Here is a 16,836-nt window from a genome sequence, read left to right on the forward strand (position 1 = left end):
TTGGGCCTTTTAATTCTTTTTTCTTCCTTCCTTCCTTCCCTTCCTCCTCCTTCCCTCTCCCTCTCTCTTTTTTTGGGGGAGGGAGGTGAGGGGGAGTAAGATTTATTTGTTTATTTACTAGAGAGAGAATGGGCATGCCAGAGCCTGTAGTTACTGCAAATGAACACCAGACTCACATGCCACCACATGCATCTGGCTTATGCAGGTCCTGGAGAATCAAACTTGGGTCCTTTTGCTTTATAGGCAAACACCTTAACTGCTAAGCTATCTCTCCAGCCTGCCTTTTAGCCCTTAAAAGCCCCAACTTGGTCAGCCCCCTGGGTTGCTTTAACAGTGAATGACAGACTGGGTGTCCTGAACCTTAGTAGTTGTGGATGTTAGTAGCGTGGGCTCAGTGTGTTGGCTGGACCTTGCTCACTCCAGCTTCTAGTGCTTGCCAGCAGTCCTCTGTGTCCTTGGCTTCCCATGTGTCAGTCATTGTCTTCTGTGACTCTTCCATACACATTTATTTCTTTGTCTCAGTTTCCCCCCTTATAAGAATATTAACCCCACCCCCTTCACCTTATTTTATCTTGATCATCTCATACAGACTGCTTCCCAAGGTCACATTCTGAGAGGCAGGGTTAGGACTTTTCCACTGTTGTTGTTGCTTTGTTGCTGAAGCTCAGGCTCAGGGCCCTGTACATGTCACACATGTGCACTACCACAGAGCTGCCCTCAGCCTCTGATCCATACCTTCACTGAAACACAGTTCAATTCGTAACACCATCTGTATGCTTTCCATTTTCACTAGTTGTGTTGAGGATTACAGGTTTTTTTTAATTTTTGTTTATTTTTATTTATTTATTTGAGAGTAACAGACAGAGAAAGAGGCAGAGAGAGAAGAATGGGCACACCAGGGCTTCCAGACACTGCAAACGAACTGCAGATGCATGCACCACCTTGTGCAACTGGCTTACATGAACCAGGGTCCTTAGGCTTCACAGTCAAGCACTTAACCGCTAAGCCATCTCTCCAGCCCCTAATCCCCCATTTTTATTTTTATTTTTTTTGGGGGGGTTTCCAAGGTAGGGTCTCGTTGTAGCTCAGGCTGACCTGGAAATCACTATGTAGCCTCAGGGTGGCCTCAAACTCCTACCTCTGCCTCCCGATTGCTGGGATTAAAAGCGTGAGCCACCACGCCAGGCTAATCCCCCATTTTAAAAATAAAGTTTGTAGCTGATGCTTGAGATAGCACAGGCTTTTAAATCTAGTGATGTGGTTGAGGGAGAGTTGTACAGTGGTGATGTACAATAAACGTAACTTACACTGTCATGACACTTTGTACTTTTTTTTTTTTTGAGGTCTCACTCAAGCTCAGGCTGACCTGGAATCACTATGTAGTCTCAGGGTGGCCTCTAACTCCTAGTGATCCTCCTACCTCTGCCTCCCAAGTGCTGGGATTAAAGGTGTGTGCCACCACTTTGTATTTTATAAACTGCTTGAACAATCTCTTTTGATTCTCAAAACAGTGTCATAAGGTAGATAGGTAAATGTTTAGCAGATAAAAAATAGTCCTCCGGACATTGTGACTTGATAAAGTCTTCATGATATATTGCATCCAAGTTTGTGGGTCTTCTTTCACAGTATCTTTCTCTCCTCAAAGTTATTCAGTCCTTAAGGATTTGAATGCTACTGTGAAAGTCAGTATAAGTTTACCAATTCAAAGTGAGAACAGGTACTTTTTTTTTTAAATTTTTTATTTATTTATTTGAGAGCAACAGACACAGAGAGAAAGACAGATAGAGGGAGAGAGAGAGAATGGGCGCGCCAGCGCCTCCAGCCACTGCAAACGAACTCCAGACGCGTGCGCCCCCTTGTGCATCTGGCTAACGTGGGACCTGGGGAACCGAGCCTCGAACCGGGGTCCTTAGGCTTCACAGGCAAGCGCTTAACCGCTAAGCCATCTCTCCAGCCCCACTTTTTTTTTTTTTTTTTACCTATCTTGTTGCATAGCAAACTATCCCAAAACTTAGTGGTTTAAAACAGCAGTAATAAGCCAGGTATACTGGTATGCTTTTAATCCTAGCACTTGGGAGGCAGAGGTAGGAAGTTAACTATGAGTTCAAGGCCACTCTGAGACTACATAGTGCATTCCTGATCAGCGTGGGCCTGAGTGAGACCCAACCTCAAAAAACCAACCCTCCCCCCTGAAAAAAAAAACCACCAGAAATACATTGCCTGTGGTTGTGCAGTTTGAGGAGGGCTCTATGCCATGTCTGCTCCACATGGTTTCAAGGGTCCATTATCACGGAGGTTGGAGGGCTTAGCTTCCCAGTTGGGCATCTCCGCCAGCCCACAGAACTGCTAATAGTGCTGCTGCCAGTGCCACCTTATCCTGCAGAGCCCCTCTCCATAGATCCTCTCTTCCAACAGGCCAGTTCTCCTGTTTTGCATGACTCTGCTGAGTCTAGGCCTCGAGCTGTGACTAGCATGTACAAACATGAAGTTGTTGGCACCTCTTTTTCACTGGGGTTGCTGAATTCAAATTTATCAATGGTTGTGTTCTTTATATGCTAATGCAGTTTAGTATTGACTCCCCTGGGAACTTAGTTGCTGTAACAGCGAGGCATGGTAGCCCAACCGTTTGATCACAGCACCAAGGAGGCGGAGATAGGAGTGTTGCTGTGATTTCATGGTCAGCTTGGGCTACAGAGTGAGTTCTGGCTCACCCTGGTCTAGAGTGAGACCTTCCTTCAGTTACCCCTGTAGTGCCCCCCCCCCCCCGGCAAATAAAACAGTTATCACACATGGATTGGTTTCTTTTTATAAAGTGGTAATCCTATTTTTTTTTTTTTCTTTTTTGGTTTTTCAAAGTAGTGTTTCACTCTAGCCCAGGCTGACCTGGAATTCACTATCTAGTCTCAGGGTGGCCTTGAACTCATGGTGATCCTCCTTCCTCTGCCTTCAAGTGCTGGGATTAAAGGTGTGTGCCACCATGCCTGGCTATAAAGTGGCAATTCTTAAATTCAAGATTTTGTAGTATTGACTTCATTAATGAACTTTTTTACACAGGAAACCTGGACAAGCATGAAGAACTAGAGACACTTGTAGCAAGGTTCTTGGGAGTAGAAGCTGCTATGGCCTATGGAATGGGATTTGCAACAAATTCAATGAACATTCCTGCTCTTGTTGGCAAAGTAAGGAACTTTAAATTTTTTAATTTTTTAAAAATTATTGACAATAAAATATGATACTTCCCTCTCCCTTCACAGCTCCATTCTCCATCTTGTCCCCTCCCCCCGTCTCTCTCATTTTCGTGTCTTTTTGTCTTTATGACAGTTCACTTATATATATTATTTTGTTTTGAAAAGCATTTAGACCTAGCCAAAAGCTAATGTTAACTACAGATTAAGCATAGTTTGCTCAAAGATAGTTTCATCACATATTTTTGGACCAGTATGTCATGTGGAACCCTTTATCATTTTGTGGCATTTTCTGTCTGGATCACCTGGTCTGCCCCTCTTCCATGAAGTGACACTGTCGCCTTCATTTCCCATACAGTTTTGCAGGGGTTCTGAAGAGTACAAACCTATGACTCCTAAAATTCATGATGAAAGAGAGTTTAGTCCAGAGAGCTAATAGATGGTTTTGCTTACATAGAAAAAATATATTTCATATAGGTAAGCAGATTATATGTAAACATAATACATATACACACAGACATGTAGATAGTATGTTCATCCATTCTTCAGATAGAGCATGTGAGGAAGCAGTTGAAGTGATTTACTTTGTAAATTGCATTGTAGCATATTATCATTGTCAAGTGCCTTTGAGGGTATTTTTAGTTTTTATCTTAACATTGATGTTCAGGAATGCTATATTGAAAAAAGCAGAAGAATTCAAGTTGTGGTTATTTGTGTTTTGACCATATGGTGGAACTATATGACTATGTGACTGTAAACAATGTCCAGTACGTTTTCTGGTCCTCAAATCTTCCTTTGTAAATGGGTAAGTGTACCTGTAATTCAGTTATAGCTATGTGGCTATGTAAGAAATAAATGAGAAAAATAAGAAACAAATATTAGGATAAGAGATTTAAACCCAATTATATTGACACCAGATGTGAATGTTTTATACATTGAAGTAGAAAGCAGACATTCTCAGATAAAATTAAGCAGATTTTCAGTAGTAAATATGAACTTATTGTAAATATAAAAACATAGAGATTAACAGTAAAAGGATAACACTGGGCACTGTGTCACGTCCCTGTAAACCCTGCTATTTGAAAGGTAGAGGGACTTCTTGAGACCAAACAGAAAAATAGGTAGATAAGTAAAGATGTGTAGAATGGCTGGGCATATAGCTCAGTGGTAGAGTGCTTGATTAGCATGCAAATTGTTTTAGGTGTGGTCCTCAGCCCTCTAAATAAATAAATGAATAAAGCAGGGCGGTGGTGGGGGAGATGGCTCAGTGGGTAAACCACTTTGTGTGCAAGTATGAGGACATGAATTTGGATCCCCAGAATTCATGTAAAACTGGATGCAATGGTACATGTGTGGAATGCCAGTGTACCTATGAGAGGCAGAGACAGAATAATCCTTAGAAGCTTGCAGGCCAGCTAGTCTGGTTTATGCAGCAAGAGACCCTTCCTCAAGCAAGGGAGAAAGGCAAAGACCGATATCCAAAGTTGTCCTCTGATTTCCACATGTGACTCACTCTGGCATGCAAATGCACACAGAAACACACAAAAATAAAGAGAACAGGGCTAGAGCTATGGCTCAGAGGTTGTTGCAGTCCGGTTCACATTGGTGGTAGAAATCACCCAGCCGAGAGCAACTTGTGGGAAAAAGAGGTTTATTTTGGCTTATAGGCTCAAGGGGAAGCTCCACAATGGCAGGGGAAAATGATGGCATGAGCACCCCCTGGCCAACATAAGGTGAACCATATCAATAGGAGAGTGTACCAAACACTGGCATAGGGAAAGTGGCTATAACACCCATAAGCCTGCCCCCAACAATGCACCACCTCCAGGAGACTTCAATTTCCAGTTGTCATCAGCTGGGGAACTTAGCATCCAAGACACCTAAGTTTATGGGGGACACCTGAATCAAACTACCACAGAGGTTAAGGCATTTGCTTGCAAAGCCTGAAGTCCTGGATTCAATTCCCCAGTACCCACGTAAAGCCAGATGCACAAAGTGGCACATGCATTTGGACATCACTTGCAACAGTAGAAGACCCTGTGGGTCCATTCATTCATATTCATTCTCTCTGTATCTCTCCTAAATAAATAAATAAATTTTGGGCTAAAATGATGCCTTAGTGGTTAAGGCTCTTGCCTGCAAAGCCAAAGGACCCAGGTTCATCTTCCCAGTAACCACATAAAGCCAGATTCACAAAGTGACACAAGCATCTGGAGTTCGTTGGCAGTGGCTGGAGACCTTGTATTCCCCATCCTCCCTCACCCTCATTCTCTATCAAATAAATAATACATCTTTAAAATAGCTAGGGGGCCTGGGAGGGGCTGACACCACTTGTGTTCAACTCATCAGAACCCACATAGAAAGCTGGGTGTGGCCGGGCGTGGTGGTGCATGCCTTTTAATCCCAGCACTGGGAGGGGGAGAAAGGGCAGAGGAAGAAGAATCACCATGAGTTCGATGCCACTCTGAGACTGCATAGAGAATTCCAGGTCAGCCTGAGCTAAAAAGTGAGACCCTACCTCAAAAAACAATAACAAACAAACAAAAAAAGCTGGGTGTGGTGATGTGTGCCTTTAATCCCAGTACTTGGGAGACTGAAGTAGGAGGATTGCTGTGAATTTGAGGCCATCCTGAGACTGCATAGTGAATTCCAGGTCAGCCTGCGCTACAGGGAGACCCTACTTTGGAAAAAAAAAAAAAAGGCTGAGCATACCCATGCTTGTTTGTAACCCCAGCACAACAGGTAGAGGCCAGAGAATTGCTGGGGCTCCTCAACCAAAAAATGGGAAGAGATTGAGGGAGAGATTCCATCTCAAGGCCATATGCAGATGAGCAACAGATGGCATTCTAAGTTCTCCTCTGGCCTCCGTGCGTACACCACACATACATACTCTACATACACACACAGGCAAAAAATACCCCTTGACATACCGTTTGGAACACATGCACTTAAATGTTACTTCCTGATATTTAAAAAATATTTTTATTTATTTATTTGCAAACACAAAGAGAAAAGAATGAGAATGGGTTTGCTAGGGTCTCTTGCCCCTACATGAACTCCAGATGCATGAGATGCAAATATTACTTTGTACATCTGGTTTTATGTGTGTACTAAGGACTTGAACCCAGGCAGTTAGACTTTGCAAGCAATTGCCTTTAACCACTAATCCATCTCTCCAGCCCTACTTCCTAATATTGAATATTCATTTTATTTTTAAGCCAAGGATATAAATAACCTCAAAGTAGATTAGAAGAAAACCAAAGTGGTATGTAGAAATGGTGAACTGCGGTTGTGTAAAAAACTGATAGACAAAAGATTTTACAGACTTTACCAGAAAATCAACGGATGGAAAAGATGGAGCGAGACGGCAGTAATTTGTATGGTGAGGGGTGTGTGTTTGTTAAGGTCACTAGAGTGCCAGGGTCAGTACAGAATATGAAGACTTGCAAAAAAGAACTACAACCACTTTCCTTCTCCCCCCAATTTTAACCTTTTTTTTTTTTCAAATTTAAAGAAGTTACAGAGTGATGTCTTACGTAACAGTGAACATTTCTCAGAGCTAAGAAATTTAACTGTGACCCAGTGCCATTAAGTAATGTGCCAAACTTACTTCCTTTTCACCAACCACTTTTCCCGTTTTCTCTTCCTGGCTATGTTAGGTCTCCGCATTGCTTTCAGTTGTTGCCGTTACCCAGTCTTCTCCACTCTAAGATCGCTGGCTTTCACTACTGTGATTTTCATGAGAGCACTACCCTTGTTTTATAGAATGTCTCTTGGTTTGGGTGGTCGTGATTTGACAGAGGCCATGCAGTACAGAAAAGGGACCACAGAGTTGATGCCTGTCTCAGTGCATCATGTCAGGATGAATGCTGTCGTTTACATTGCTAGTAATATAGACCTTAGTCAGATGCATAAGGTAGTGTATGCATCTGGACTTCCTTTGCAGTAGCTAGAGGTCCTGTCTGCCTCTTCTCACTCTCTCCCTGTCACATAAATCCTTTCAAATAAGTAAATAACAACAACAACAACAAAACCTTTGAAAAAAAGACAGCCAGGCATGGTGGCACCTGCCTTTAATCTCAGCACTCAGAAGAAGAGGTAGGAGGATCACTGTGAGTTCAAGGCCACCCTGAGACTACATAGTGAATTCAAGATCAGCTTGAGCTAGAGTAAGACCCTACCTTGAAAAAAGGGGGGGGGGCTGGAGAGATGGCTTAGCGGTTAAGCGCTTGCCTGTGAAGCCTAAGGACCCCAGTTCAAGGCTTGGTTCCCCAGGTCCCACATTAGCCAGATGCACAAGGGGGCACACGCGTCTGGAGTTCGTTTGCAGAGGCTGGAAGCCCTGGCGCGCCCATTCTCTCTCTCCCCCTCTATCTGTCTTTTTCTCTGTGTCTGTCACTCTCAAATAAAAAAAAAAAATTAAAAAAGGAGGGGGGGTTGGGGGACTGGAGAGTTGGCTTAGTGGTTATTAGCGGTTAAGGTGCTTGCCTGTGAAGCCTAAGGACCCAGGTTCGATTTCCCAGTACCCACATAGGCTAGATGCATAAGGTGGCACATGCATTTGTTGTTTGCAGTGGCTAAAGACCCCGGTGCACCCATTCTCTCTTGCTTTCTCTCTTTTCCACTTTCTCTTGCACGCTCTCTCAAATAAATAAAAAAGAAAGAAAAATGACCTCAAAATATCCTAATGGAGCCAGGTATAATGGTGCATGCCTTTAATCCTAGCACTCAGGAGGCAGAGGTAAGATGATCATTGTGAGTTTGAAGCCAGCCTGGGACTACAAAGTGAGTTCTAGGACAGCCTGAGCTACAGTGAGACCTACCTTGAAAAATAAAAATAAAATAATAGGCTGGAGAGATGGCTTAGCGGTTAAGTGCTTGCCTGTGAAGCCTAAGGACCCCAGTTCGAGGCTCGATTCTCCAGACCCACGTTAGCCAGATGCACAAGGGGGTGCATGCGTCTGGATGTCATTTGCAGTGGCTGGAAGCCCTGGCGTGCCCATTCTCTCTCTCTCTCTCTCTGCCTCTTTCTCTCTCTGTTACTCTCAAATAAATAAATAAATAAATGAACAAAAAATATTTTAAAACAAAAAATTACTAAAAACAAGAAAATAATAAACTTTATTAAAAAATAAAATAATAAAAAAATCCCAATGACCAAAACTGAATCACCTCAAGCAACAACAAATAATAATCATGTTAGATTGTCACACAAGAAATAAAAGTCATTAACTCATGCTCATTATGTCCAGAGGAAAAGAAACAGTTGTTCCACAAAATTCCAATTAAGAAAAATAGAAAAATATGCCAACAAATGCTTGACCCATGAGCCAGTTTTTGTGTCTCTTTTTTTTTTTTCCTCTGACCTGGGATTTGAACCTGAGCCTGCAGCTTTGCAAGGAAATGCCCTTAACCAGTGAGCAAGCTCCCTAGCCCTTTGTTCAGAGATTTTAAAGGGAAACTTGAGACCATGTGTTCCTATACTCTTGATATGGTTGGTAGTAGTGAGCGAAAATGCAGCATTTCTACAAGCATTACCCCTGTATCTGCCTTTACCTACATATAAATGATACAGCAAAATTCCCTCAAATCAAACCAAAACCTTTTTAAAGACTGCCTGATGTACCAGATTTTTTAGGTATAAATAAGACGCTATTACTATATATTTGTATATTTAAGTTGTTGGATTGAAGATAATATATAGGCTACGATTTTACATCTACTTCTAAGGTGTCTTTTTAAAGAATAAAAATATGACTTAACATTTTAAATTCCTGTGCTTGTGATTTTGCAGGGTTGCCTGATTTTGAGTGATGAACTGAACCATGCATCACTGGTTCTAGGAGCCAGGCTGTCAGGAGCAACCATTCGAATCTTCAAACATAACAGTGAGTTTGTCTAAGAATGTTTCACCAACCATAGTGTTGATTATTCTTTGGTGGTAACGTAAGTTACGTTCATAATGAAAGTGAAACTAAAGTAGAACATTGAAAATGTTCTGGCCCAGTCTTTTTTTTTTTTGGTTCATTTTTTATTTATTTATTTGAGAGCGACAGACATAGAGAGAAAGACAGATAGAGGGAGAGAGAGAGAATGGGCACGCCAGGGCTTCCAGCCACTGCACACGAACTCCAGACGCGTGTGCCCCCTTGTGCATCTGGCTAACGTGGGACCTGGGGAACCGAGCCTCGAACCAGGGTTCTTAGGCTTCACAGGCAAGCGCTTAACCGCTAAGCCATCTCTCCAGCCCTGGCCCAGTCTTTTAGAAGGATATTTTGTTTTATTTTATTTGAGGGAAAGAGGCAGATAGAGAAAGCGAGACACATGAGCCACGTTGTGTATCTGGCTTACATGGGTCCTGGGGAATTGAACCTGAGTCCTTTGGCTTTGCAGGCAGATGCCTTAATTGCTAAGCCATCTCTCCAGCTCCAGTATTTTCTTTTTCATTGAAATAAAAACAGAGGTTAAAAATCAAGTTATGTTGGAGCATAACTATAATGCTAGCATTTGGAAGGCTGAGACAAAGATTTTGCATTCAAGGCCATTCTGGGTAATATAGTGAATCATGTTTATTAAATGAAGAGAGAGTGAGGTCATGGCTGTACAAGTCTGACAACTGGAGTTGACATCCTCAGAACCCACATAAAGCCAGAGCGCGCCATATCTGTAATCCCAATTGTACCTGATTAAAAAATGAGAGGAGGTTAGGAGAATGGTGAAGCTCATGGGCCAGCTAGTGTGGCATGTGCAGCAGCAAAGAAGGGGGACTGAGTTTCAGACTAGATTGAAGCCAGAGACTGATGCCATGACATTGTCTTCTGACTTCCACGTGTGTGCCATGGTTCATGTATGCTCACACATATACACACCATATCCACATATAGACATGCATACAATGTACATATAATTTTCATAATTCAAGCATCATAGGAAGAAAAGATTGTCCAACTGTATATTTCACATCTTCTGCCAAAATGCGTATGTATAGATGAAAGTGTAGAAGAATATATACCAAAATGCTAGGTTTATACTTCTGGAGGGCAGAATTATGGATGGTAATAGCTTTATTTATTCTCTCTTGTATGAAATGGTTTACAATGAGACTAGAACAGTGTTTTGTTGTAGGTGATTGAAATTAACATTGTTTCTGGGTGTGGTGGCTCTTGTTTCTAATCCCAGCCTGAGACTACATAGTGAATTACAGGTCTGCCTGAGCTACAGTGAGACCCTACCTTGAAAACAAAACAAACAACAACAACAAAAAAAACACCATTGTTGTGTAAGCTTTCTTTAAAACAAAATACAAAATGCAAACAAGCTTCAGATGCACGTGCCACTTTGCATCTGGCTTTACATGGGCATTGGAAAATGGCATCCAGGCCTTCAGGCTTTGCAAGCAAGCACCCCTAACTGTTGAGCCATAAAACCATACTGAACAGAGTTTGTCATTACCTGTGTGACTCTATTCTGTTTGTTTGGTTTGTTTGTTTTTCAAGGTAGGGTCTCACTCTGGTCCAGGCTGACCTGGAATTCACTATGTAGTCTCACAGTGATCCACCTACCTCTGCCTCCCAAGTGCCAGGATGAAAGATGTGCCCCACCACACCCAACCTAGATTGTCTTCTTTTAATGTGAAGTGTCAATCAGTGTCTGGATGTGCTCAGTTTGGACCTTAAGTTGATACTTTCTGAACATTTTTATTAGAAGCAGTTCTACACTCACAGGTCATAGTCATCTGTTTGTGCCTATCACTCCCAGAATATCTAATAAAAAGGGTGTAAATTTTTTTTGAATTAGAATCTTTATTACCAGTACTCTCTAAAAATATAGGATATGTGCTGCCGAAGTGAGCACAAAGGGTGTAAATTTTTAATACTTTTCCAAGTTTCTTTGCACAGATACCATGGCAGTGACTGTAGCTCCTAACTAGCTAGCATGGACTATTATGTTTCTTTTTTTAAGGATTTCACTCTAGCCTTGCTGACTTGGAACTCACTCTGTAGTACTAGGTTGGCCTTGAAGTCAAGTATCCTATCTAAGGCTCCTGAGTACTGGGCTAAAGGTTTGCATTCCCACACCTGGTTTTAATTTTTCTTTTCCCTCCCTCCCTCCCTCCCTCCTTTCTCCCTCCCTCCCTCCCTTCCTTTCTTTCTTTCTTTTCCCCCCTCTCAAGGTAGGGCATCACTCTGGCTCAGGCTATCCTGGAATTCACTATGGAGTCTCAGGGTGGCCTCGAACTCAAGGCTATCCTCCTACCTCTGCCTCCCAAGTACTGAGATTAAAGGCGTGCACCACCATGCCCAGCACCTTTTTTTATTTTAGTGTCTTGTCATGTTGACACATTATATTGTTTATTTAGGGCTGTAGAGATGACTTAGTTGTTAAGATGCTTGAAGGCCAAGCTTAAGAACCTAGGTTCTATTCCCTAGTTCCCACGTAAGCCAGCTGCACAAGGTGGGCGTGCATCTGGAGTCGTCTACAGTGGCTGGAGGGCCTGGTGCTCACATTCTCGTTCTCTCCTTCTGTCAAATAAATAAACAAATAATTTGTTTAGTCAAACTTACTGGCTTGTGACTTTTATATCCTACTTAATACCTTTCTCATCTGAAGAGCACGAGTCTCAGGGTGGCCTCGAACTCACGTGATCCTCCTACCTCTGCCTCCCCAGTGCTGGGATTATTGGCATGCGCCACCACGCCCGGCTACGATGCTTTTCTTTTAAACTTTATTTTGGGAGTTTTGTGATATATTTTTATTTATTTATTATTTTAAATATTTCATTTTTATTTATTTATTTGAGTGGAGTCACATAGAGAGAATGGGCATACTAGGGTATCCAACCATTGCAAACGAGCTCCAGATGCATGTGCCTAATGCATCTGGCTTAAGTGGGTCCTGTGGAATCGAACCTGGGTGCTTTGGCTTTGCAGACAAACACCTTAACCACTCAGCCATCCCTTCAGTCCAGCCCATTTTTTTCCTCCCTCCTTCCCTCCCTCCTTCCTTCCCTTCCTTTTTTGTTTTTTTGAGGTAGGGTCTCTCTCACTCTAGCCCAGGCTGATGAACTTCACTATGTAGTCTCAGGGTGGCCTCAACCTCATAGTGATCCTCCTGCCTCTGCCTCCCAAGTGCTAGGATTAAAGGCATGCACCACCATACCTGGCTTCCAGCCCATATTTTTAAAGTTACATGCAGTTTATCTGACATTTGATGTGAAAGATTGAATTTTGTTTTCCTAAGTAGAGAACCTGTCCAAGCTGTAGCTACTTTGTGTCTAAAGCTTTTTGTTGTTGTTGTTGTTGTTGTATAAACAAACAGCAACTATGTAGCCCTGGCTAGCCTGAGACCCACTAAAGAGACCAGGGTGTCTTTGAATTCATAGAAGTCCTCCTGTCTCACCCTCAGTGCTGGGATTATAAGCCTGCGCCCCTGGCCTTAATTTTTCTTCTTTTTGACTGAAAATTTGGATGAGTATTCATTTTTTGCCTCCTGTCTATGTATAAACATGGGGAACTAAAACAAGTACAGATTTGCTTGTCTCCTGCTGATTACCCACAGCACTATCTCAACAACAGCAGATGGGCACACGGGGCCGAGGGACTGACTGCTGGAGGAGTGCCTCCTGTCTCAGGCAGCCTGCTGATGGCTGTGCTGTAAATAGTGGAGCCTAACATAGTTACAACCTTTGGCCATTGTTTTTGTTTGTGTTGTGTGGTTTTTATTACATTATCTCTTTTCTGTCAAAGTCCTATTATGAAAAGGACAAAGTCATGTAATTTAGTAACCTCTTCCTTCAGTGATAAGCAATAAAGAGTATAAAATCCAATTTGATGATGTGCTGTTTCCCATCAGTATTGGTTGTACCTCAGTCATTAATGTTGCTTAGATTTGGGGAAGCTTTTAAAATTATTTTTTTAAAATATTCATTTATTTATTTGAAAGCTCGAGAATGGGCATACCAGGCTACAAAGGAACTCCAGACACATGTGCCACTATGTGCAGCTGGCTTTGTATGGGTATTGGGAATGTACTCCTGGATGGCCGATGTTGTTAGCAAATGCCTTGAACTGCTTAGCCCAAGTTAGGTGCCCCCCCCAAGGGCATCATTCAGAGCAAATATTTAAAATATGAAGTATGTAGCATCATTTGTCTTCAAGAGGAAAATTATAATCCTCATTAATGGTAGCACCAATCAAGTGGTTTCCTAGATCTGTTAATCATCTTAGGGACCAAGAGAGGCACAAAACCTTTTAATATATGTACAATGGATGGAGCCAAACATGGAACAGTCTCAGCTGATTACCAAGCTGCCTTAAGTATGGCCTCATGTGTGCTGGTGTATCTCTCTTTAACTTTTTTTATTTTTCAAAGTAGGGTCCAGCTGTATGTAGCCCAGGCTGACCTGGAATTCATTATATAGTCCCAGGCTGGTCTACTCACAGCAGTCCTCCTACTTCTGCCTCCCAAGTGCTGGGATTAAAGATGTGCACCACTATGCCCATCCAGGCTGGTATTTATTAAATCCAGCACAAAGAATGTTTTAACAAGCAGCTGTTGAGTACATCAAGGTGAAAGGAAGAAGAGCATGAAACCGAAGTTCCTCCCACACGTTGTGTTCATGGTGCATTAGTAATACTCTTGCTTGGTCTTCTTCATACCGTAGCTTCTTAATAACACAATAGAATTAGAGATACAGTTCAGTTATAAAGACATAAAAGCTAATGTAAAGATAGGATATTTAACATCAAGCAGTGAACATGCTAACCTAACCAGCCAGAGCAGTCGACTTCATGGTCATTTAATTCTGTTGATGGCTTTGAGCATTTGTCACATTGAGATTTAAACTGAAAGTGGCAGTAATTCACCTATTTTGTCTTTTCTGTTTACCTCTAATTATGCTATTATTATCCTTTGCTATCTGAGATACTTCCTAAATAAGAAATGTATATTTTTGTTTTTATAATAAAGTTAGAAGGAAGATACTTTGGGACTCAGTGTTTTTTTGTGTGCTATAGATATGCAAAGCCTAGAGAAGCTTTTGAAAGATGCCATTGTTTATGGTCAGCCTCGGACAAGAAGGCCCTGGAAGAAAATCCTAATCCTTGTGGAAGGCATATATAGGTAATCCCACTGTGTTGCTCTTACCTTTTAAACTTGGGCCCATGAAATCATAGAAGTTTTAAGCTGCAGGGAATGCTAGACTAGCCCTCTGGAAACTCTAGGGCTATATTAATGGCTTGTTAAAATACCTGACACTACCATGAAAGTCTTTGTGTATGTATACTCCACAGTCTCCAAATCCCTGGTCTATCTGGGCTCTTTCTTTTCCAGCTATTTGTAGAAATCTTACATGAAGAGACAAAAATGAGGATTCTAATCTCTTAAATTACGTAGCTAGGCATGATGGTACATAAGTATAATTCCAGCACTCAGAATGCTGAGGCAGGACAGTTCATTTGTTTGAGTTCTACCTAGGCTACGCAGCAAGGACCTCGTGCAGTGGTAAAGCTCTTGGCTAGCATGCATGAAGTACTGGGTTTAATCCCCAGTACTGCCAAAAATAAATTATTAAAAATTTTGCCAGGCATGGTGGGTCATGCCTTTAATCCTAGCACTCAGGAAGCAGAGGTAGGAGGATCACTGTGAGTTCAAGGCCAGCCTGAGACTACATGGTAAAATTCCAGGTCAGCTTGGTTTTTCAAGGTAGGGTCTTGCTCTAGCTCAGGCTGACCTGGAATTCACTATGTAGTCTCAGGGTGGCCTCAAACTCAACAGGAATCCTCCTACCTCTGCCTCCCGAGTGCTGGCAAAACAGTAATAGTAATAATAATAATAACAATAAAATATTGTTTGAGAAACAGCCTCATATATATCCCAGGCTGACCTTAAACTCATCCCCTGTCTCCACTTTCTGGGTATCAGAATTACAGGCATGTGCTACTATGCCTGGCTACATTTTTTTTTTGTTTGTTTGTTTTGTTTTTCGAGGTAGGGTCTCACTCTGGCTCAGGCTGACCTGGAATTCACTATGTAGTCTCTCAGGGTGGCCTCAAAGTCTCTGTGATCCTCCTACTACCTCTGTATCCCGAGTGCTGGGATTAAAGGCGTGCGCCACCACGCCCAGCTACATTTTAACTTTAAGACATGTTTTTCTTTTGTTAGTTTTGACAGCCCTTACACTTATTGTTTTGTAATATTTTTATACTTTTTATAACTTTAATTTCATGTGTGGTATAATACAAAGTCTAAGGTTGCTTGTAATTGCAAACTTTAGAAGAATTTTGGGGATGGGGCTCAGTTGTAGAGTGCTTGACTTGCCTAGCATGCACAAGGCCCCAGGTTCAAATCCCAAGTACCACCTCCCCCCAGAAAGGGACAGTCTTCTGTGCTTTTAATTCTTTCTGTTCTGAAATAAGGTCTATGGTAGTGTGGACCTTAAGACTAAGTTATCTCACAACCCTACAGGTGGAATTTTCAGACTATCAGAAAAGCTGTAGCCTCAAAACGTTAGTAGTAAAGTGGTGAGTTGTTAATGTTGAGTTTAAAGGTCTCCGTGTACATGTTTTAACTGTTTCGCCAGTATGGAGGGGTCTATTGTTCGCCTTCCTGAAGTGATTGCCCTGAAGAAGAAGTACAAGGCGTACTTGTACCTGGATGAGGCACACAGCATTGGGGCTCTCGGCCCCTCTGGGCGAGGCGTGGTAGACTACTTTGGCCTGGATCCTGAGGATGTAGACGTTATGATGGGAACGTTCACAAAGAGCTTCGGTGCTTCTGGAGGATACATTGGAGGCAAGAAGGTAAACGAGCCTTGGGAGTGGGCTATTAGAGATGAAGGGCAGCTGCTGGATTTGGTGAGTGTCTAGCAGTGGGCTCCTCAGCTGGGCTGTGGAGAGCCTGGTCTATATGTAGTCTGTGCTTCTCGTACCATTGGCTTCCCACTCCAGTTGCCTGGGGGATTGCTGCCTCACTGAGGTTAAGGCTAGCTCTGTTCATTGTTGTTTGCTTATTTGAGCTTCTCTCTAGACTACACTCTGATGTGATATAGAATATCCTCTTTTGTGAAAGAGCGCACAGTGGTGTTTCCTGTTTCCCACAGTCTTCTGTTGGATTTGAGTTCTACTCATGGTTTCAAAGGTAGTTGGGTTGTCATGGGAGCCAATAGGAATTGAAGACCAGTTGCCCTGCCCTTGGAGTCACACACATTGTGGGTGAGTGTGGCAATAGAAAGAAAAGATTTTGCTAGCTCTAAAGGCACTACAAAGCATTTCTCTCTCAATTTAAAAATTATATGGTGAACTCGGGCAGCTAAAAAGCAGTGTAACATGATAGAAGTAGGGAACCATAGAAACAGAGGCCTATATTTAAATGTGTCTTTGCTTGCTTTGTGAGACCTTGGGAAAGCATTTAGCCTTCTAGTTTCTTTGTTAGTATAGATAAACAGGCCTAGTTTGCCAATACCATGGTAAGGGCTTAAAAAATAATGTTTGCCTAGGCTACAGCATAGGAACATTTTGAAAACATGTTAACAGAAGGAAGTCAGCCCCAAATGGTTCCATATTACCTGGTGATTTTCTGTTTTCCTGTCCTATCCAGAATAGGTGTAGACAAGAAAGTAGACAGTAGTTGTTGGGGCCTAAGAGGATTCAGG

At 42.3% G+C, this 16,836-nt stretch overlaps 1 protein-coding gene across 1 annotated transcript in view; it reads left to right on the forward strand.

The window, feature by feature from the left end:
* The window catches only part of Sptlc2 (serine palmitoyltransferase long chain base subunit 2), a 93,523-nt gene that overhangs the window by 43,597 nt on the left and 33,090 nt on the right, over positions 1–16,836 (forward strand). The window contains exons 5-8 of the mRNA XM_004649379.3: positions 3,055–3,179; positions 8,980–9,073; positions 14,201–14,306; positions 15,766–15,985. Coding sequence (XP_004649436.1) covers positions 3,055–3,179; positions 8,980–9,073; positions 14,201–14,306; positions 15,766–15,985 — 545 coding nt within the window. The remainder of the gene's footprint in view (positions 1–3,054; positions 3,180–8,979; positions 9,074–14,200; positions 14,307–15,765; positions 15,986–16,836) is intronic.

Source organism: Jaculus jaculus, chromosome 7, assembly GCF_020740685.1.
Source record: "Jaculus jaculus isolate mJacJac1 chromosome 7, mJacJac1.mat.Y.cur, whole genome shotgun sequence".
NCBI lineage: Eukaryota > Metazoa > Chordata > Mammalia > Rodentia > Dipodidae > Jaculus > Jaculus jaculus.